General features: G+C 42.3%; 1 protein-coding gene and 1 long non-coding RNA gene across 2 annotated transcripts in view; one reads left to right on the top strand and one right to left on the bottom strand.

Moving 5' to 3' along the window:
• TCAIM (T cell activation inhibitor, mitochondrial) overlaps positions 1-16,620 on the top strand; it is a 37,760-nt gene extending 21,140 nt beyond the window's left edge. Inside the window, exons 7-11 of the mRNA XM_079935217.1 lie at positions 1,880-1,977; positions 2,269-2,360; positions 6,555-6,787; positions 7,733-7,864; positions 14,459-16,620. Coding sequence (XP_079791343.1) covers positions 1,880-1,977; positions 2,269-2,360; positions 6,555-6,787; positions 7,733-7,864; positions 14,459-14,699 — 796 coding nt within the window. The 3' untranslated portion in view covers positions 14,700-16,620. The remainder of the gene's footprint in view (positions 1-1,879; positions 1,978-2,268; positions 2,361-6,554; positions 6,788-7,732; positions 7,865-14,458) is intronic.
• LOC307193352 lies at positions 12,336-22,126 on the bottom strand. The gene is made up of 5 exons (XR_013830306.1): positions 21,935-22,126; positions 20,850-20,981; positions 13,751-13,932; positions 13,167-13,241; positions 12,336-12,413 (listed from the first exon to the last, which is right to left on the bottom strand). It is a non-coding gene; the product is annotated as an uncharacterized lncRNA (long non-coding RNA).
• Between the last annotated feature and the right edge of the window lie 808 nt (positions 22,127-22,934).

Raw genomic sequence — 22,934 nt, 5'->3', positions numbered from 1 at the left:
ATTCATTATTTCTATACATTGCACAATGACCACCACAATAAGTCTAGTTGACATCTGTCACCATACATAGTTACAAAACAATTTTTTTCTTGTGATGAGAACTTTTAAGATCTACTCTTTAAGCAACTTTCAAAATGCAATACAGTATTATTACCTGTTGTCACTATAACATGACTTTTTAAATGTTTTCATAAACTTAGAAATCACAGTTGTATAAAGATACATGCTGAATCTTTATCTATTATAAAAATAGATTTAACAGCTGTTACAACCCTAAGGAGGGGGTGGTGTGATTCAGTCATGGGACTCTGCATTACAAGAACCCTGAGGTATTGTCATCTGGTCTGGAGCTTAAACTTCTGTTACTCTTTGCTGTAGCCTGTTTTGTTGTTTTCAGCCATCATTATCAGGACTTTTTACTTAAATTGAACCAAATGACCATTTGGATATCATAACAGCACCTTTTTCCTGGGCTTGCAGAATACAGATAGTACTTATATGTTCTATTCTTATGTATTCAAATCATAGTTGTCCAAGATGATTCAAATTTCAGAGGAAAGTGTTTACACCTGGACTGTGTGGCATGTTTGGGTTTGTGCTGATTACTGCTGTCTTTTCATCACATCCAAGCTGTGATTAGAGGGGGCCCTGCCAATTCCATAATCTAGTAACATAGACTTCACTAACTAAAAACAAAATAATAAGATCCTTCTTACAGGTATATAAAAAAACAAATTAATATGCATGAAAATAACTTTTTCTAAATAAATTTTAAGAGATGTGAGAAGGCAGAATGGATCAGGAAAATGAAAGGATTTCTTAAACATAAAGAGATATAAACATTATTTTACAATATAGTGGAGAAATTTCTCAGCTATGGTAAATATCAATAGCTATAACCCATATAAACAAATGCTCTTCGAGGTTCTCAGTTTTTAGGAGTGCAAAGGGGTCCCGAGACCAAAACATTTAAGGACCATGGACGTGAGTGTCTCGGCTTACTGGGAAATTAACCAAGTCTCCAACGAAAGGAAGCATTGTGACTGATGACATTGTGTGTTAAAGGAATAATTTTGAAAGCCGATTTCACTTCATCAGAATTGACATTCATCAGAATTGGCGTTAGCATGAAGAAGGAACCTAAGTTTTCTGAAAGCCTGTTGAGCGCCTTACTCCTTCACATGTTCATCCCCTATGATGTACACTACCTGTGCTGTAAGAAGTGTCCCCACTGGGCAAGCATGAAGAGAAACCTTAGGAAGACTAAAGGCAGTTTGTTGAAGGTCACAGAGCTAGTAAATCACAGAATTAGAATTCGAAGGTTGGTTTTCTGATACCACTTAATACCGGGGCTCTTTACACATACACAGAAGTGCCTCTGTGACATCATGTGAATATCAAGTTCCATTTTGTCACTGAGGTGTAATAATGTTCATCTATAAAATGAGCAGATTACACGATGTCGTAAAAATCATTTTCTCTAGAATATGATAAAAAAAAATTCTGATAAACCAAACTGGAATTCCTAGTTGGAACTTAAATCTAAGACAACACTGTCATTAAACAACATAAAGAAGAAAAAGATCTTTGTCAAAGTTTTCCCCATTTCATCCTCTTACTTTAAGAGAAACAACACAGTGTATTTGCTTGTTTTAAGTCTTTGGATCGCTGAATATAGTGCTAAGATTTTTACCCTCTGGTAAACGATTCATTTCCCATTTGGCTGCTTCTTGAAAAATGAGTTAGTTTGGAAATATGTTGTGTGTCTCCTTGAGAAAGCAACTCCTCGGCTTTCACGGGAGTCAAGCAGTGGGGGCGAGTGTGTGCCTCCCTCTGGGGGGACACGGGTGTTAATGGGCTGTGTGCTCTGTTGGACCAGGTGGCAGAGGAGCTGGGGCATCGCCCACCGCTGCAGTCAGCTGCACAGTTTAGGCCGCTTAGCCCAGCAGAACTTGGAAAGCCTTAAAAATGCAAAAGGTAAACAATTTCCATTCACTTCCGAAATCCATACCCCTTAACGGCTATACACATCTGTAAACTCTAGAGGAAAGCTAAGTGTTAAAAGTCTTTGTATTGATAGATGTGACTTTATATCAGCTGAATTTTAAAATCTGTTCCTTTGACTTAAACAGTGACATAAAATTAGGCTTTAAGCTTCTACCGAATTTAATCCTGAGTTGACACATGAAATTTACGTAATTATTTGCACAGTGCTGAAAGAATGAAGCCTCTCTGGACAGTGACTAAAGGTTTGTGCTTTATCATCAGGATGTACAATAATATTTACAGACCGGTCCGGGATGAGTGCAGTGGGCCATGTGATGCTGGGAACAATGGATGTCCATCATCACTGGACAAAAGTAAGAAAAAGCTTAAAAGCAAAAAAAAGTCTCTAATTTGTTATCGACATACTTTTGTTTCAAACTATGCTAATATGTCAGTAAAGTAAAAAAAATTTGAATCATCTGTTTGCAGATCAGATGCTTAATATTTTGTAGTTTAAATTGTTAGAGGACTGATTTTTAAGTCCGTTTTTATCTGGAAATTTTATAGTCTTTTCTGAAGCATAGGCTGAAGGCCTTCATTCTGTTGTTTTGTTTGTTTTGTTTTCAGCAGATTTACTGTGGTATAATTGACTTACGATAAACTGTACATATTTAGTGGGTATAACTTGATGAGATGTGACATATGTAAATACCCATGAAACCATTACCATAATCAGGATAGTGAACACATCCATCACCCACAAAAGAATGCTCATGTCCCTCGTAAACCCTCTCTTCCATCTACCACCCCCTACCCCAGCAACCACTGGTCTGCTTTCTGTCACTATAGATTAGTGTATATTTCTAGAGTTTTATATAAGTGGAATCAGAGTATGTTGGGGTTAGGACCTGATTTCTTTCATTTAGCATAATTTCAGATTCATCCATGCTATTGTGTGTATTTATTCCTTTTTATTTCCACGTAGTATTCCATCATATGGATATACCAGTTTGTTTATCCATTCACTTATGGATGGATGTTGGGTTACGTCAGCTTTTGGCTACTAGAAATAAAGCTGCTATGAACATTTATCTACAAAGTTAATGTGGACATATATTTCCTTTTCTCTTGGATAAATACCTAAAAGTGGAATGGACAGATATGTTAGGGTATTTTAACTTTTTAAGAAACTGGCAACACTTGGGCTTCCCTGGTGGCGCAGTGGTTGAGACTCCGCCTGCCAATGCAAGGGACACGGGTTCGTGCCCCGGTCCGGGAAGATCCCACATGCCGCGGAGCGGCTGGGCCCGTGAGCCATGGCCGCTGAGCCTGTGCATCTGGAGCCTGTGCTCCGCAACGGGAGAGGCCACAACAGTGAGAGGCCTGCGTAACGCAAAAAAAAAGAAAGAAAGAAACTGCCAACACTTGCTATGGTCATCTTTTTAATTTTAGCCACTCTAAGAGGTGTGTGGTTCTATCTCATTGTGGGTTTAATTTGCATTTCTCTAATGATGAATGGTGGTGAGCATCTTTTCATGTGCTCTTTTGCCATCCGTATATCTTCTTTGGTGAAATACCTGTTCAAATCAAATATCTGGTAGAAAATATTTGCAAACCACCTACCTGACAAAGTCTTTGTATCTAAATATATAAAGGACACTCAAAGCTCAACAGTAAAAAAATAAACAATTAGAAAATGGGCAAAGAACATGAATAGATATGTCACAGAAAAGGACATACAGATGCCCAATAAGCACATGAAAAACCATAGGGAAATGCAATGAGATGTCACTGCACACCTGTCAGAATGGCTAAACTGAAAAATGATGATACCACCAAATGCTGGCGAGGATGCAGAAAAACTGGATCACTCATGCATTCCTGTTGAGCATGTAAAATGGCACAGGCACCCTGGCAAAGCGTGTGGCAGTTTCTTATAATAGTAAACACGTGTTTATCATGGGGTTTGGCAGCTGCCCTCTTGGGCATTTATACTAGAGAAACAAAACTGTACACAAATGTTCGTGATAGCAAAAAACTAGGAAAAACCCTAATACCCTCCAGTATTTGAATGGTGACGCAAACCTTGGCACATCGATGCAACAGAACTCCACTCGGTGGTAAGAAGGAATGAACTGCTGATACAGGCAACAGCTTGGGTGGCTCTCAAGGGCATTGTACAAAGTGAAAAAAGTCAATCTCACAAGAATACATGCTGTATGATTCCATTTATATAACATTCTTCAAATAATAAAATTATAGAAAGAACAGATTAGTGGTTGCAGGGGTCAGGGGGTGGGAGAGCAGAGGTGTCTGTGGCTGTGGAAGTGCAGCAGAGGGGATCCTTGTGATGGAACTCTTCTATGTCTTGACTGTGGTCGTGTCCCATGAATCTCTACATGTGATAAATCTGCATATGATTAAATCCACACGAGTGCAAGTAAGACTGATGAAATCTGAACAAAGTTAGTGGACTGTAGCCATGTCCGTTTCCTGGTTGTGATTGTATATAGTTTTGCAAGATGTCACCATTGGAGAAACTGGGTGAAAGACGTGTGAATCTAAAGTTATCTCAAAATTAAAGGTGTTTAAAACGTAGCTACCATTTACACATGAATAACTCGTTGAGAAAAAAGTTGAAAAGTAGGTAGTAAAATTGTTTTTCAAAAAGTGTTAGAAGTATATTATAAATACTTTGTGGAATTTTTATACTGCTATTGCTTTTATTATAGCAGAGTTTTTGATGCCTTTCAACTCCTTTAATATAACTGCAACTTTCTGCATAAAATCTGAGTCCGTAATGTAGGACACAGGTCCTTCCCCGACCCAGCGCCACCTGCCTCTTCAGCCTCGCCTCCTTCCACTTAGGCCACGTGTGCCACCCTCCAGCCACACCAAACTCCTTGTTTTTGAACCTGCTTTGTCCCTATTGGTGCTTCCAGGTTTGCACATGCTTTTTTCTTCCCCTGAAACTTTCCCACATGCAGCTAACCTTCTCTATTCCTTTTTTTTTCATTGAAATATAGTTGATTTACAATGTTGTATTAATTTCTGGTATACAGCAAAGTAATTCAGTTATACATACATATACATATTCTTTTTTATATTCTTTTCCATTATGGTTTATTACAGGATATTGAATATAGTTCCCTGTGCTATACAAGAGGACCTTGTATATCTATTTTATATATAGTAGTTTGTATCTGCTAATCCCAAACTCCTAATTTATTCCTCCCCCACCTCCTTCCCCCTCTGGTAACCATAAGTTTGTTTTCTATGTCTGTGAGTCTGTTTCTGCTTCGTAGATAAGTTCATTTCTGTCATATTTTAGATACCACATATACGTGATATCATATGGTATTTGTCTTTCTCTGTCTGACTTACTTCGCTTAGTTTGGTCATCTCTAGGTTCATCCATGTTGCTGCAGATGGCATTATTCATTCTTTTTTTATGGCTGCGTAGTATTTCATTGTGTATATGTACCACATCTTCTTTATCCATCCTTCATTAGACATTTAGGTTGTTTCCATGTCCTGGCTATTGCGAATAGTGCCGCTATGAATATTGGGGTGCATATATCTTTTCAAATTATAGTTTTGTCTGGATATATGCCCAGGAGTAGGATTGCTGGATCATATAGCAACTCTATTTTTAGTTTTTTAAGGAACCGCCATACTGTTCTCCATAGTGGCTGCAGCAACTTACATTCCCACCAACAGTGTAAGAGGGTTCCCTTTTCTCCACATGCTCTGCAGCATTTGGTATTTGTAGACTTTTTGATGATGGCCATTATGACCAATGTGAGGTGGTACCTCATTGTAGTTTGGACTTGCATTTCTTTAATAATTAGCAATGTGTCTAACCTTCTCTAAATCCTCTTTATCTCTTCATATTGATTACATTAGACGTCTTTAGAAACCTTTGCTTGACCCTCCAGTCCCTTCACCCTGATGTGGCACTTGGTACGCTGAATTCTGATTCTTGTTTTGTTTCCCTGCACCCTGACCATGAGCCCTGGCAAACAGGGACACAAATTCTTATAATCTCTATATTCCAAGGACCCAGTTTAGTACTTAAGTACATGATAGGTGCTCCATAATTGAATTTAGTTGAATTAAGGGAAATTCTGAAGGAATAGACTTTCTAATAGAATAGAAATTCTGAAAGAATAGACTTGGAATTGAAATATGTAGACTTTATTTCTAAAACCCTTCTTTATTATACCATTTAATCTTTCTAACCTAATTTGAGATTCTTACCTGAATATTTAAATGTTAGTACTTAACACTTATTTTTATTTGGAACATATTTCTTTTCTTCTGCAATCTCTTCAATTCCTACCTAAAAGTTCCTAAGATTTACAGTGGTTTATTTTGAATATTAATATTTCCAGCACTCCATAGCTTTTTTCTTATTGCTTACTTGAACTTTCCTTCTAGGAAAATAATTTATCATTTTCTTGTTAGAATTTCTCAGTACCATTTATTGGAGTCCTGAACTTGGACTGTTGAAGTACCATAAAACTAAATATTCCTTCCCTTTTTTTCAAAAAAAAAAAATACTGTAGCTTTTTGAAAGATTACCGAGTTATTTTGACCTGCAGAGGAGGCTGATGCTTCTGGAGGACCAAATAAGCTATCTTCTAGGTGGCATCCAAGTTGTTTATATCGAAGAATTACAGCCAGTGTTGACACTTGAAGAATATTACTCTCTTCTCGACGTGTTCTATAATAGACTCTTGAAAAGTCGAATACCTTTTCACCCTCGAAGTTTGCGTGGTTTGCAAATGATCCTTAACAGGCAAGTATCTAAAACAATTACTTTTATTCATTCAGTCAGATAGGTTGTGTGTGTCCATGCATGAAATTGTTTTGTATTTCCATGTGTGATTCTTAGGAATTAAAGAAAGGAATGTCACCACCTCTGTTGGCAACACTCTTTTAAACTTGAGAAAAGCCAACATGAGAGGATTGAAAGATTGAGTCCCTAGAACGTTCTGTAAATATATTGCCACTTACAGGGCAAATCAGTCCTGTGGAAAACTTTATAGGGTTAAACTAATGTGAAATCAACAGTGTGCATATCAGGCACCGTGCTTGGTACTTAAATGCATTATCTCTTCAGCTCTCACAACCTCACCATGGAGTGGGTTACTACCCCCATCTTACAGATGAGGAAGGTCACAGGGCCAGGAAGGGTGTGGTCATCCTGATAGTGTGTCCCTTTGGGGACAGCAAAACTTCAAATCAATTCTGCTATACAGGAAGTCCACTACATATGAACCTTCAAGTTGCAAACTTTCAAAGATGCAAGCGTGTGTTCACCTGTCCAATCTCATAAGTTAGTTCATGTGTCTGCTGTACATTGTCACATGCGTGCATCCTCTACAAGTGGTTGTGCTTCTGTGTACTTCACTGTACAGTACTGTAGAGAGTACAGTAGTACAGTATCCTTATTTCAAGTGTTTGTTTTTTATGTATTATTTGTGTGAAAAGTATTATAAACCTACTACAGTACAGTGCTATATAACCAAATTGTGTTAGTTGGCTAACTTGTTGGACTTAAGGAACAAATTGGACTTAGGAACGCACTCTCGGAACGGAACTCGTTCATATGTAGGGGACTTACTGTACCTTTGAGGTGGATTTTCTTGATGAGTTCCTTTCCATTAATCAGACTAAGAAAATCGTTTCTATGGGGGTGGAGAGGTCGCTGATTTTTCCTTTTACGTATGCTTTATTACAGTGACAGATATGCTCCAAGTTTGCACGAACTTGGGCATTTTAACATTCCTATCCTCTGCGATCCAGCAAACCTCCAGTGGTTTATTCTCACCAAAGCCCAACAGGCAAGAGAGAACATGAAAAGAAAAGAAGAGTGAGTGCTCTTAGCCCTCTTCCTGTCTTACCATTCCGTCTAATCGTTGAAAATATTCAGGTAGTCAGAACTCGTAAGTATGGGAAACTAAAACTGTATTGAACTTAGGATATCGACTGTATTAAGCTGTATGTCACTTAGGAGTAACATATTTATTCCCCCGGTTGTGCCAGGGATTGGATGTGGCTGTTTTCTCAGTATAATAACCTCAGTTGCATTCCCACCATGTACCTCAATTTGAGAAGCAGGGCTTGTTAATATAAAAGTCAACTCAGGAGCAGAGTGAAAGATAAGAGTATCAGAAGGAAACTGTGCAGATGGAAAAGGGTGGCAACAAGGGGGGAAAACTCAGTTACTACTTGATTAATTAGAATCTTCACTGTTTAAAATTTTGAAATGTGCTGACAGAAAGCAAGCCTCGTCTGCACTGTCATTAAATTGAGAAGAAATCTTAAAGTGAAAAAGGTTTTTGGTTCATAAGCAGTGCTGTCGCTATGCCATTTGTATCTTTGAAGGAATCCTGTTATAGTCAGTAGTTTTGTAGGCAGTAAGATAGTGTTGAAGATGTTTCATGGATCTACTATGAAGAAAGGGAGAGTATTATATTCAAAACACAGTCGTTTTCCTAAAGATGTGGCCTAAGGAGGTTTGGCTAGCAAGGACTCATTCATTCATGCAGCCGTCATTTGCTGTGACCGTTGTGGATCGGAAGCTGTGCAAGCCGCCACTGGTAGAAAGATGAAGGCCTGGTCCCCAGGCTCGCAGGAGACGCAGGTGCCCTCAGTGTCAGGGGTGGTGGACGGAGAGGGGTCATGCGTGAGAGGAGCCAAGGCTGATGCTCTGGAAAGGGAACAGGAAGCAGAGGCTGTGGCCGAGGAGGCCGAGGCTGACGTGTCCGGGGAGCAGGGTAAGGAGGGCGGGGGCAGGAGCCTGGTGGGTGGAGGACCGGGGTGATTGTCCGAGTGTGCTGCTGGGGCCCCCCTCTGGTTACTTACTTCTCTGGCCTCGCTGCCCGTTCTCTCCTCGATCTACACAAATTGCTTGTTTAAAAAGCCAAGGATGTGAAACAGAGAAAGGGTGGCCACGCAGGAGGGCTGTGGACATGATCCGTGTCCCAGGAGATGATGGGGTCATTTTACGCATCAAATAAGTGAAGGAGTCACATATCTGTTTCACTTGTGGAATTGGCGACAGTTCCTGGCCAGATCCTATTGGACAAACAGCCTGCTTCTTGATTGGTTGGTGAGCATTTGTGTTTGTGTCGTTACCTTTTCTAACCATAAGTTTGTTTTCGAACTCTATGAGTCTGTTTCTGTGTTGTTAATAAGTTCATTTGAATCACTTTTTCTTTAGATTCCACATGTAAGTGATATCATATTTATCTTTCTCTGACTTCCTTCCTTCCCTTAGTATGATCATCTCTAGGTCAATCCATGTTTATGCAAATGGCATTATTTTGTTCTTTTTTTTTTTTTGCGGTACACAGGCCTGTCACTGTTGTGGCCTCTCCCGTTGCGGAGCACAGGCGCTGTACGCACGGGCTCAGCGGCCATGGCTCACGGGCCCAGCCGCTCCGCAGCATGTGGGATCCTCCCGGACCGGGGCACGAACCTGTGTCCCCTGCATCGGCAGGCAGACCCTCAACCACTGTGCCACCAGGGAAGCCCTATTTTGTTCTTTTTAATGGATGAGTAATATTCCATTCTATGTATGTACCACATCTTCTTTGTCCATTCCTCTGTCTATGGACATTTAGCTTGCTTCCATGTCTTGCCTATTGTAAATAGTGTTGCAGTGAATGTTGGGGTGTATGTGGCTTTTCGAATTATGGTTTTCTGCAGATATACGCCCCAGCAGTGGGATTGCCGGATCATATTATAATAGCTCTAGTGTTAGTTTTTTTAAGGAACCTTCATAGTATTCTCCATAGTGGCTGTTACTGATGTCCATTCCCACCAGTGACATAGGAGAGTTCCCTTTTCTCCGTGGCCTCGCCAGCATTTATTGTTTGTAAATGTTTTGATGATGGCCATTCCAACTGGTGCGAGGTGGTACCTCATGGTAGTTTTGCTTTACATCTTTCTAATAATTAGCAATGTTCGACAGATGAATGGATAAAGAAGATGTAGCACATATATACAATGGAATACTCAGCCATAAAATACCAAAATTGAGTTATTTGAGTTATTTGTAGTGAGGTGGATGGACCTACAGTCTGTCATACAGAGTGAAGTAAGTCAGAAAGAGAAAAACAAATACCATATGCTAACACATATATATGGAATCAAAAAAAAAAAAATGGTTCTGAAGAACCTAGGGGCAGGACAGGAATAAAGATGCAGAGGTAGAGAATGGACTTGAGGACATGGGAGGCGGAAGGGTAAGCTGGGACGGACTGAGAGAGTGGCATTGACATAAATACACTACCAAACGTAAAACAGCTAGCTAGTGGGAAGCAGCCGCATAGCACAGGGAGATCAGCTCTGTGCTTTGCGATGACCTAGAGGGGCGGGATAGGGAGGGTGGGAGGGAGACACAAGAGGGAGGGGATAAGGGGATATGTGTATACATATAGCTGATTCACTTTATTATACAGCAGAGACTAACACAACATTGTACAGCAATTATATTCCAACAAAGATGTTACAAAATAAAATATTTTTTTAAAAGTTACCGATGTTGAGCATCTTTTCATGTGCCTTTTTTTTCAACAGTGTAAAATTTACCTCTTGAAATTGGCTTCTTGAAAGTCTGCCCTGTTTGAATTCTTTTGCGATTACCAACCCCAGGACATTTCTTGAGGGCAGGTGTCATTTACAGCCCCCCACCCCACCCCAGGCCTTGTGACAAGTGCCCATCAGCACTGGTTTTTAACTTGTTTTTCTGGGAAATGGCCACAAGGCGGCAGGATTTCTTCATGCCAGCTCTGCTGCCTTGGGCACCCGGAACCTTAGGGAAACTTGTTTCTGGGTTGTAAATTAGAACGAACACCCAAGGGCTTTTGTCTCACTGCCCCTTCCCCCTTACCCTTCACCACCAGACAATACCCAACCCCTGCAAAACCGCTCTGCTTAGTGTGCTGTCGTCCGGAGGCCGGGCGACTGTACGGACGGAGCTGGAGGTGGGAGCCCCACCACTAGGAGACGTGGAGACCAGGTGACTTTTCAAATTCTTCCAGCCCAGAGAATCCACCATCCTTTGGGTGCAGTAGGCTTGGTTTAGCTGTAGGAGGGCCCACCTGGATCTGGAGGTTGTGGTTCCATCCAGAGGGGACCAGGCACTAGAGGGCCAAGCAGGGGCTCGTTTGCTGGCAGATCCTCCCCAGCTCCCTCAGCCCCAGGACAGTCCAGCCTTGGGAACCAAGCCTGCTCAGGCTCTAGGGATGTGACACCTGCCCAGGTCTTAATATTCACAAGGCCTGCAGGGCTGTAAATAAATAACACCTGTCCTCAAGAAATGTCCTGGGATAAGTAATCGAAAAAGAAGTCAAATCAGTGCAGTATTTCAAGAAGCCAATTTCAAGAGGTAACATTATTCACACTGTTTAAAAAACAAAACAAAACATGACAAGATGCTCAACATCCCTAATTATCAGAGAAACGCAAATCAAAACTGCAACAAGGTCTCACCTTGCACAGGTCACAATGGCCATTACCCAAAAGTCTACAAACTATAGTAGCTGGAGGGGGTGCAGAGAAAAGGGAACCCTCCTAAGCTGCTGGTGGGAATGGAAACTGTTAACAGCTACTATGGAGAACATTATGGAGGTTTCTTTCAAAATTAAGAATAGAACTACCATATGATCTGGCAATCCCACTCCTGGGCATATCTGGAGAAAACCATAATTTGAAAAGACACATGCACCCCAATGTTCACTGCAGCAGTACTTACTATAACCAAGACATGGAAGCCTCCTAAATGTCCATCAGCAGAGGAGTGGATAAAGAAGATGTGGTCCATATATACAGTGGAATATTACTCAGCCATAATAAAGAACGAAATAATGCCATTTGCAGCAACATGGATGGACCTAGAGATGATCACACTCAGTGAAGTGAGTCAGACAGAGAAAGATAAATACAATTATCACTCATAGTTGGAATTAATTTTTTTAAATGATGCAAATGAACTTACACAACAGAAACAGACTTAGACTTCAAAAACAAAGTTATGGTTACTCAAGGGGAACCATTGCGGGGGTAGGAATAAATCAGGAACTTAGGATTAGCATACACACAACTACTACATGTAAGATAGAAAAACAACAAGTACCTAGTGTATAGTACTGGGACCTCTACTGAATGTGATAATCTACATGAGAAAAGAATATATGTGTATGTATAACTGAATCACTTTGCTTTACACCTGAAACTAACAATGTTGTAAATCAACTATACCCCAATAAAATCTTTAAAAAAATAAGCACTGAAGGATAAACCAGAAATTAATTAATTAATTGTAAGCCTCACCTACCTTCCATTGTGAGGCCTGAGGATCTTGCTACATCGTATCTGCTGCTTTTTCTGTTTTCGCACTGGGCATTCTATAGCTTTGAAATAGTGCCAGTAGATTTTTAAGGAAGGAAAATAAAAAGAAATAAAAATCAAATATTTTAGTTTTTGAGCGTTTCATCCACCAGATGCTGAGGTAAATCCAACCCCGTGATCCATCTTGATTCCTGTCCTGCTTCCTCATTCCCCACATCCGGGCCAGCAGACCTCTCAGCTCCACGTTCTCCGTCTCTCCAGAATCCCGCCCGTCTCGTGTCCCTTCCCGCTGCGCCCGGGTCTCAGCCTCCACCATCCTGTGATGCCCTGTCCCGTGTCCGCGCCTCCGCATGCACGCCCCCGCCCAGCGGATTCTCAGCCGAGCAGCCGGAGCGAGTGGTCCTTTGAGAGCCCGGATGTGCTCCTGCCTGCGAGGCCCTGCCGGCGGCCTCCTGAACTCGCTTCCTAAGACGCTGCCCTCACCCCTGCTGCTCCTGCCAGAGGAGCTTCTTACCTCCTCAAGGACACGCGCTCTGACCCTGCCTGGAGCCCTTCTCCCCCATGGCTTCAGGCTCCGCCCCTTCCCAGCCTCAGGTCTCAGCTCCCCTGCCACCCGGCAGCTTCCCCTCATCCCTCCCACCTGCCACCCATCTCCCTATGACACGCTGCTTTCCTTGTTCATTTACTGTCTGCCCCCCCGCCCCCGCCGCCCCAGATAGCATGTGAGCTTCATGAGGGCAGAGGCTTTGTCTCTTTCGTTCGCTCCAGTGCCGGGGTCGGGGCCTGGCACATGGGAGGCTTCAGTCAATACTCACCGACTGGATCCACTGACGCTCATGCTTCCCTGGTCTCCTTCTGGCTCTGGGCTCCGGAGCCTTCATCCCTGTCCCCTCCAACACGGAGGGTAAAGAAACCATTTGCTGCTGGTCCCATCCCGCCTGCCCCCTTGGCCTGGGCCCCCTACAGCCGTCTGCCCCGGCCCGGCTGAGTCTCCCCTCCCCGCTGCCTTCTCTCCTCTCCTTGCGCCGCGGTCCCTCCCTAGTCTGGCCGCCTGCATCGCAGCCACTCGGTGCTGGTTAGACAGCCTTCTTGCCTTAGATGAAGCCTGTTCTGAGACAGTGGTTTTCAGACACTTTGAGCTGCATCTCTCTTTATAAAGTGGGTTCTCAAGTGGAAACCCAATTGATAAAGAAAGATCAAGGTTGGCAGGTGCTCCAGTTGAAGAGGAAAAGGAACTGGAGGCCGTCCATACCCACGAGGGCCCTCAGAGCACCTCTGCACCACCCTCGGCTTGCTGAGCCGTTTAAAGACCACTGTTCTAAGCTAACATCTGGGTCCTGTCCTTCCAGCCCCTGCACGACTTCTCCAGGTTGCCTGACTTTCAGCGCCTGTGTCTTACCCTTGGCGGGCAGAAGACAGAACCTGTGCCCTGGTGGGGAGGGCGGCCTCCTCCAGCCTCTGGTCCTGGGGTTTTTCAGGAATCTCCAGAAGTCGCTCCTGCCCGGGTCAGGGTTGGACTGTAGGGCCTCCTGAAGCTGCCGGTGGTGCTCTCAGCTTCCTGCTTTTCTCAGTCACCAACAGCTGCTCCCGGAGAAGGGATAAGAGGCTTTTGAATTATGCATTAATTAGACAACAAGGACCTATTGTAGAGCCCACGGAACCATACTCAATATTTTGTAGTAACCTATAAGGGAAAAGAATCTGACAAAGAGTAGATATATGTATGTATAACTGAACCACTTCTCTGTACGCCAGAAGCCAGCACAACATTGTAAATCAACTATACTTCAATTAAAAACATTTTTTAATTAGAAGTTAAACTTAAATAAAAATTTTTAAAAAGCCAAAAAAATTATTGTATTAATTATCTTTACCCCATTACTGGTAAAAAGATTTAACAAATACTTAGAGATACATGTGGTAATAATAGGTGCTACAAGATACCTATGGACAGTCTTCTGAGCGTATAATTTGGCCTTTGTGGATACCATTTTCAGTGTTGACAGTAGAAAGTTATGGTCCAATATACAAAAATATTTTTTACATTTTATGTTCTTTTATTTGGTTATAGCTTGTGGCAATCAGATGTTTGTTTTCAACATAACAGGTTGAAAGTCATTGAAAACGAATTGATGCAGGCTTCCACGAAGAAATTTTCTCTGGAAAAGTTTTATAAGGAGCCCAGCGTTTCAAGTATACAAATGGTGGATTGTTGTAAGAGACTTCTAGAACAATCACTGCCTTATCTACAAGGGATGCACCTGTGCATTTCACATTTTTACTCTGTTATGCAGGATGGAGACCTTTGTATTCCTTGGAATTGGAAGAATGGAGAAGCCATTAAATAACACAGAAATCTGTATTATTTTTTAAAGAGATAAGAAACTGCTAAACTTATTTAAATCCACAATTTGATGTAACAGTATTACTGACATGTTACAAAAACAAAGTTTCTAACTGCTGCTTTAAAAGTAGACTTTTTAAAAATTAATTTCTATTAGGAAACTTGTTTTAAAAAGGTTTTATCTCCCAATCTTGTAGTGTTTCTTATCTGATTGGCAGGACTGGCTGAAAAGATGTTAGAAAGAAAGGATTCTACAGGGTGAAAGATTATATATATATGTATATATATATATATATATACATACACATATATATATATATTTTTTTTATGAGTGAATGTTGGTAAGTATAAACAGGTCTCATTCAATATAGCTCTGGAGTTGCGGAACTCATTTCCACCTGTAACAATTCAACATGTGACTTTATACTTACATCACATGTATCGATACACACACCTGTATTTCACAGCCAATTATGGACAGTTTGAGTCCAAAACAGATGACTGATGGGTAGTAAAAATTCGTTAATCAAATTTTGCCTAGGGGCTTCCCTGGTGGTGCAGTGGTTGAGTCCGCCTGCCGATGCAGGGGACACGGGTTTGTGCCCCGGTCCAGGAGGATCCCACATGCCGCGGAGCGGCTGGGCGCGTGAGCCATGGCCGCTGAGCCTGCGCGTCCGGAGCCTGTGCTCCACAACGGGAGAGGCCACAGCAGTGAGAGGCCCGCGTACCGCAAAAAAAAAAAAAAAAAAATTTGCCTAAAGAGAGAGTAGATGGGAAAAAGCAACTGAATTAATAAATGATATTGACATTATCATAAGCTGTCTGATACAGTTTGTTAAAGCATTTCCAGAATGCATTCCCTATGCATTAAGATAGCCTAACTGTTGATAGCCTATAACCAAGAGACAGTGAATTTTTTTGAAACACTGAATGAGGTGATTCATTTGTTTCAAGGACAAACACTATCCAGAAAAATCCTTGTTTCTCAAAGAGTTCCATCAAGTAGGGCCAAGTTTAAAATGATTCGGGCCGTTCAGGATCTGCCACCCCTCTCAACCCCGGTCTTCCAATGATTAGAACGCTGGTTAGAGCCCCTCTGAGTCACCCCCTGTCCATAGTTGTGTGGACTTTCCTGGACCCACCACCCAGCCCAGCCCCAAGCCCTATAGACACACAGGGCTTCTCTCTGTGGATATTTCCCTTAGGATAATATTTTTAACCATATCCAAAAACCTCTTCAGCTTGTTTCTCAAGAGGACAAGGTGAATCCAGGTTTGTAACAACATTTTTGAGGCTCTTACTGCTGAAGAAATAAGAAAGGAATTTTTTCCATAGTGCGTTAGAAAGGAAAAGAGATGTTAAAAATGATTCTCGAAGCGTGGTGCGAGATTATTTGATTATTTGAATGATTATGATTATTTGAACGCTTTAAATTCAAATGTGTGTTTGAATAAGTATTGATTTGTAATTATTATAGTTTGTGCATATCACCCCTTTTAAGCTGTGCCCAACAACTGTACTTAATTTTTTTTTCTCATATAAAAATGTTGTTGCCTATAAGTTTTCCAGAGCCAAATGATGGGAGTGAAAAATTCTTTAGAGGTTACATAGGAAAATTTATTTGAGGGCATTCCCTGGAGGTCCAGTGGTTAGGAATCCACACTTTCACTGCCAAAGGTGAGGGTTCCATCCCTGGTTGGGGAACTAAGATCCCAAAAGCCATGCAGTGTGGCCAAAAAAATAATAATTTATGGAAAAATAGGTTTGGATTATGCCATTTCTAAAATCAACTAATATAGAATCCTCAGTAATATGTTTTGAATTGGACTTTGTCTCAGAACTAATTGTTACATAATAAGTAATACGCTAACCAGATAATTGTTTTCTCATTATTCATTTGTTAATAGTTTATAACTATTTCAACATAAAGGAATCTACAAAAAATTGGTGGCCTGTTTATGCCTGTTTGACTTCCTCTTCCAATCGAACATAGAAGTTCTGGAAAACTCTCTCTCACCACTGAAAACTAGGACAGGATGAGACCCCTCTAACCTCAAAGCCTTGGGTCAGAAATGATCTCCAGAGGGACCTGAGCTCCAGCCTCAGGCCAGAGCTCTCCCAAGGAAGAACCAGGCCATGAGCTTGCCTGGGGGCTGTACCCTATGCCCAGGCTGTCCAGTCAGGGAGGCGTATGTCCAGAGCCACGTCTGTCCACAGGACAGGTCTCCCCAGGCCCTGCTTCCTCCTTTCTCTCTTCAAAGACTCTGCCTCCAGGCAGCCTCCCTGAGCTCATGAGAGGGGCTATGGGCCTTGAGGGGTGGACAGGTGGGCAAGGGGAACCAGGGCTGCCTCAGGAGCCAGCTCACCTTTGGAACCTGTAACCCACGCCTCCCTTGGCCTCAGTCTCCCCATCTGTGAAACATGCCCATTCTTGGAGCTCCTTCTTACCCCCAGTGAGTCTGTCCCAGGAAAACAGAGTCCTCCCTTGGATGGTCCTTAGCCACCAGCCCAGGTGCCTGTTGCTGCTTAACAGCTGGACGAGGAAGAAGAGGAGGAGGTGGAGCAGCCAGTGACCAGACAGCACAGACCTGGGTCAACGCCATGCGACCCTCTTCCCTCCACGCCCCTCCCACTGCAGCCCGGTCCTACTGGTCACTCAAAACCCTTCCCTCGGGCTTCCCTGGTGGCGCAGTGGTTGAGAGTCCGCCTGCCAATGCAGGGGACACGGGTTCGTGCCCCGGTCCGGGAAGATCCCACACACCGTGGAGCGGCTGGGCCCGTAAGCCATGGCCACTGGGACTGCGCGTCCGGAGCCTGTGCTCCACAATGGGAGAGGCCACAACAGTGAGAGGCCCATGTATCGCAAAAAAAAAAAAAAAAAATCATAAAATGTGGGAGAGGGGAGTAAGAAAATGTAGGTTTTTTTCTAGACCGTTTTTGAGCTTATATGACTACCAGTCTAAAGAAAGTAGATACAATAATGGGTTAACATATTTGAAAACCAGGGTAACCACAAATCAAAAACATACAATAGGGCTTCCCTGGTGGCGCAGTGGTTGAGAGTCCGCCTGCCGATGCAGGGGACATGGGTTCATGCCCCAGTCCAGGAAGATCCCACATGCCGCAGAGCGGCTGGGCCCATGAGCCATGGCCGCTAAGCCAGCACGTCCGGAGCCTGTGCTCCGCAACGAGAGAGGCCACGACAGTGGGAGGCCCACATAACGCAAAAAAAAAAAAAAAAAGAAACAAAATTGAGTTATTTGTAGTGAGATGGATGGACAGAGTCTGTCATACAGAGTGAAGTAAGTCAGAAAGAGAAAAACAAATACCGTATGCTAACACATATATATGGAATCTAAAAAAAAAAAAAGGTTCTGAAGAACCTAGGGGCAGGACAGGAATAAAGACACAGACGTAGAGAATGGACTTGAAGACACAGGGAGGGGGAAGGGTAAGCTGGGACAAAGTGAGAGAGTGGCATGGACATATATACACTACCAAATGTAAAATAGATAGCAAGTGGGAAGCAGCCGTATAGCACAGCGAGATCAGCTCAATGTTTTGTGACCACCTAGAGGGGTGGGATATGGAGGGTGGGAGGGAAATGCAAGAGGGAAGGGATATGGGGATATATGTATATGTATAGCTGACTCACTTTGCTATACAGGAGAAACTAACACACCATTGTAAAGCAATTATACTCCAGTAAAGATGTTAAAAAAAAAAAAAAGGAAAAAGAATTCAAAACAGGGCTGACTTTCAGGAAGCCAGCTTCTTAAGGTACATTTTCCTCACACTGTATAAAAAAAAAAAACCACATGAAAATGTGCTCAACATCGTTAATTATTGGAGAAATGCAAATCAAAACTACAACAAGACACCACCTCGCACCATTCAGAATGGCCATCATCAAAAAGTCTACAAATAGGGCTTCCCTGGTGGCGCAGTGGGTGAGAGTCCACCTGCCGATGCAGGGGACACGAGTTCGTGTCCCAGTCTGGGAGGATCCCATATGCCATGGAGCAACTAGGCCCATGAGCCATGGCCGTTGAGCCTGCGCGTCCGGAGCCTGTGCTCCGCAACGGGAGAGGCCACAACAGTAAGAGGCCCGCATACTGCAAAAAAAAAAAAAAAAAAAAAAGTCTACAAATAATAAATGCAGGAGAGAGCGTGGAGAAAAGGGAACCTTACTATGTCTTGGTGGGAATGGAAATTGGTAACAGCCACTATGGAGGTTCTTTTAAAAACTCAAACTAGAGCTACCATATGATCCGGCAATCTCACTGCTGGGCGTATATCTGGAGAAAAACATCATTCCAACGGACACATGCACCAGAACATTCGTGTGCTGTTTAAAAGAGCCAAGACAGAGAAGCAACCTTAATGTCCACTGACAGAAGAATGGACAAAGAAGGTGTGGTACACACATAGAATGGAATATAACTCTTCCATTAAAAAGAACAAAATAATGCCATTTGCAGAAACATGGATCGACCTAGAGATGATAATACAAAGGGAAGGAAGGAAGTCAGAGAAGGACAAATATGATATCACTTACATGTGCAATCTAAAGAAAAAGTGATTCAAATGAACTTATTAACAACACAGAAACAGACTCATAGAGTCCGAAAACAAACTTATGGTTAGAAAAGGTAACGACACAAACACAAATGCTCACCAACCAATCAAGAAGCAGGCTGTTTGTTCAATAGGATCTGGCCAGGAACTGTCGCCTATTCCACAAGTGAAACAGATATGTGACTCCTTCACTTATCTGATGCATAAAATGACCCCATCATCTCCTGGGACACGGATCATGTCCACAGCCCTCCTGCGTGGCCACCCTTTCTCTGTTTCACATCCTTGGCTTTTTAAACAAGCAATTTGTGTAGGTCGAGGAGAGAACGGGCAGCGAGGCCAGAGAAGTAAGTAACCAGAGGGGGGCCCCAGCAGCACACTCGGACAATCACCCCGGTCCTCCACCCACCAGGCTCCTGCCCCCGATCTCCTTACCCTGCTCCCCGGACACGTCAGCCTCGGCCTCCTCGGCCACAGCCTCTGCTTCCTGTTCCCTTTCCAGAGCATCAGCCTTGGCTCCTCTCACGCATGACCCCTCTCCGTCCACCACCCCTGACACTGAGGGCACCTGCGTCTCCTGCGAGCCTGGGGACCAGGCCTTCATCTTTCTACCAGTGGCGGCTTGCACAGCTTCCGATCCACAACGGTCACAGCAAATGACGGCTGCATGAATGAATGAATCCTTGCTAGCCAAACCTCCTTAGGCCACATCTTTAGGAAAACGACCGTGTTTTGAATATAATACTCTCCCTTTCTTCATAGTAGATCCATGAAACATCTTCAACACTATCTTACTGCCTACAAAACTACTGACTATAACAGGATTCCTTCAAAGATACAAATGGCATAGCGACAGCACTGCTTATGAACCAAAAACCTTTTTCACTTTAAGATTTCTTCTCAATTTAATGACAGTGCAGACGAGGCTTGCTTTCTGTCAGCACATTTCAAAATTTTAAACAGTGAAGATTCTAATTAATCAAGTAGTAACTGAGTTTTCCCCCCTTGTTGCCACCCTTTTCCATCTGCACAGTTTCTTTCTGATACTCTTATCTTTCACTCTGCTTCTGAGTTGACTTTTATATTAACAAGCCCTGCTTCTCAAATTGAGGTACATGGTGGGAATGCAACTGAGGTTATTATACTGAGAAAACAGCCACATCCAATGCCTGGCACAACCGGGAGGGAAAAAATAAATGTTACTCCTAAGTGACATACAGCTTAATACAGTTGATATCCTAAGTTCAATACAGTTTTAATTTCCCATACTTATGAGTTCTGACTACCTGATTTTTTTTTTTTTTTTTTTTTTTTTTTTTTATGTTACGCGGGCCTCTCACTGATGTGGCCTCTCCCGTTGCGGAGCACTGGCTCCGGACGCGCAGGCTCAGCGGCCATGGCTCACGGGCCCAGCCACTCCGCAGCATGTGGGATCTTCCCGGACCGGGGCACGAACCCGTGTCCCCTGCATCGGCAGGCGGACTCTCAAGCACTGCGCCACCAGGGAAACCCATACCTGAATATTTTTAACGAGTAGACGGAATGATAAGACAGGAAGAGGGCTAAGAGCACTCACTCTTCTTTTCTTTTCATGTTCTCTCTTGCCTGTTGGGCTTTGGTGAGAATAAACCACTGGAGGTTTGCTTGATAGCAGAGGATCACAATGTTAAAATGCCCAAGTTCGTGCAAACTTGGAGCATATCTGTCACTGTAATAAAGCATACGTAAAAGGAAAAATCAGCAACCTCTCCACCCCCATAGAAACGATTTTCTTAGTCTGATTAATGGAAAAGGAACTCATCAAGAAAGTCTACCTTAAAGGTACAGTAAGTCCCCTACATATGAATGAGTTCCTTTCCAAGAGTGCGTTCCTAAGTCCAATTTGTTCATAAGTCCAACAAGTTAGCCTAGGTACCCAACTAACACAATTGGCTATATAGCACTGTACTGTAGTAGGTTTATAATACTTTTCACACAAATAATACTTAAAAAACAAACACTTGAAATAAAGATACTGTACTACTGTACTCTCTACAGTACTGTACAGTGAAGTACACAGAAGCACAACCACTTGTAGAGGGTGCACGCATGTGACAATGTACAGCAGACACATGAACTAACTTATGAGATTGGACACGTGAACGTACGCTTGCATCTTTGAAAGTTTGCAACTTGAAGGTTCATATGTAGTGGACTTCCTGTATAGCAGAATTGATTTGAAGTTTTGCTGTCCCCAAAGGGACACACTATCAGGATGACCACACCCTTCCTGGCCCTGTGACCTTCCTCATCTGTAAGATGGGGGTAGTAACCCACTCCATGGTGAGGTTGTGAGAGCTGAAGAGATAATGCATTTAAGTACCAAGCACGGTGCCTGATATGCACACTGTTGATTTCACATTAGTTTAACCCTATAAAGTTTTCCACAGGACTGATTTGCCCTGTAAGGGGCAATATATTTACAGAACGTTCTAGGGACTCAATCTTTCAATCCTCTCATGTTGGCTTTTCTCATGTGTAAAAGAGTGTTGCCAACAGAGGTGGTGACATTCCTTTCTTTAATTCCTAAGAATCACACATGGAAATACAAAACAATTTCATGCATGGACACACACAGCCCATCTGACTGAATGAATAAAAGTAATTGTTTTAGATACTTGCCTGTTAAGGATCATTCGCAAACCACGCAAACTTCGAGGGTGAAAAGGTATTCGACTTTTCAAGAGTCTATTATAGAACACGTCGAGAAGAGAGTAATATTCTTCAAGTGTCAACACTGGCTGTAATTCTTCGATATAAACAACTTGGATGCCACCTAGAAGATAGCTTATTTGGTCCTCCAGAAGCATCAGGCTCCTCTGCAGGTCAAAATAACTTGGTAATCTTTCAAAAAGCTACAGTATTTAAAAAAAAAAAGGAAGAAATATTTAGTTCTTTGGTACTTTAATAGTCTAAGTTTAGGACTCCAATAAATGGTATTGAGGAATTCTAACAAGAAAATTATTTTCCTAGAAGGAAAGTTCAAGTAAGCAATAAGAAAAAAGCTATGGAGTGCTGGAAATATTAATATTCAAAATAAACCACTGTAAATCTTAGGAACTTTTAGGTAGGAATTGAAGAGATTGAAGAAGAAAAGAAATATGTTCCAAATAAAAATAAGTGTTAAGTACTAACATTTAAATATTCAGGTAAGAATCTCAAATTAGGTTAGAAAGATTAAATGGTATAATAAAGAAGGGTTTTAGAAATAAAGTCTACGTATTTCAATTGCAAATCTGTTTCCTCAGAATTTCCCTTCATTTCCTAAATTCTATTTTGAAGCACCTACCATGTACTTAAACACTAAACTGGGCCCTTGGCGTATAGAGATTATAAGAATTTGTGTCCCTGTATCCCAGGACTTATGGTCAGGGTGCAGGGAAACAAAACAAGAATCAGAATTCAGCGTACTAAGTGCCACATCACGGTGAAGGGACTGGAGGGTCAAGCAAAGGTTTCCAAGGACGTCTAACATAACCAATATGAAAAGATAAAGAGGATTTAGAGAAGGTTAGATGCATCACTAATTATTAGAGAAATGCAAATCAAAACTACAATGAGGTACCACCTCACACTGGCCAGAATGACCATCATCAAAAAGTCTACAAATAATAAATGCTGG

The sequence above is a fragment of the Stenella coeruleoalba genome, assembly GCF_951394435.1.
Source record: "Stenella coeruleoalba genome assembly, chromosome: 10".
Taxonomy (NCBI): domain Eukaryota; kingdom Metazoa; phylum Chordata; class Mammalia; order Artiodactyla; family Delphinidae; genus Stenella; species Stenella coeruleoalba.
The sequence above is the reverse complement of the archived record's forward strand: the minus strand, read 5'-3'. Positions and strand labels throughout refer to the sequence as shown.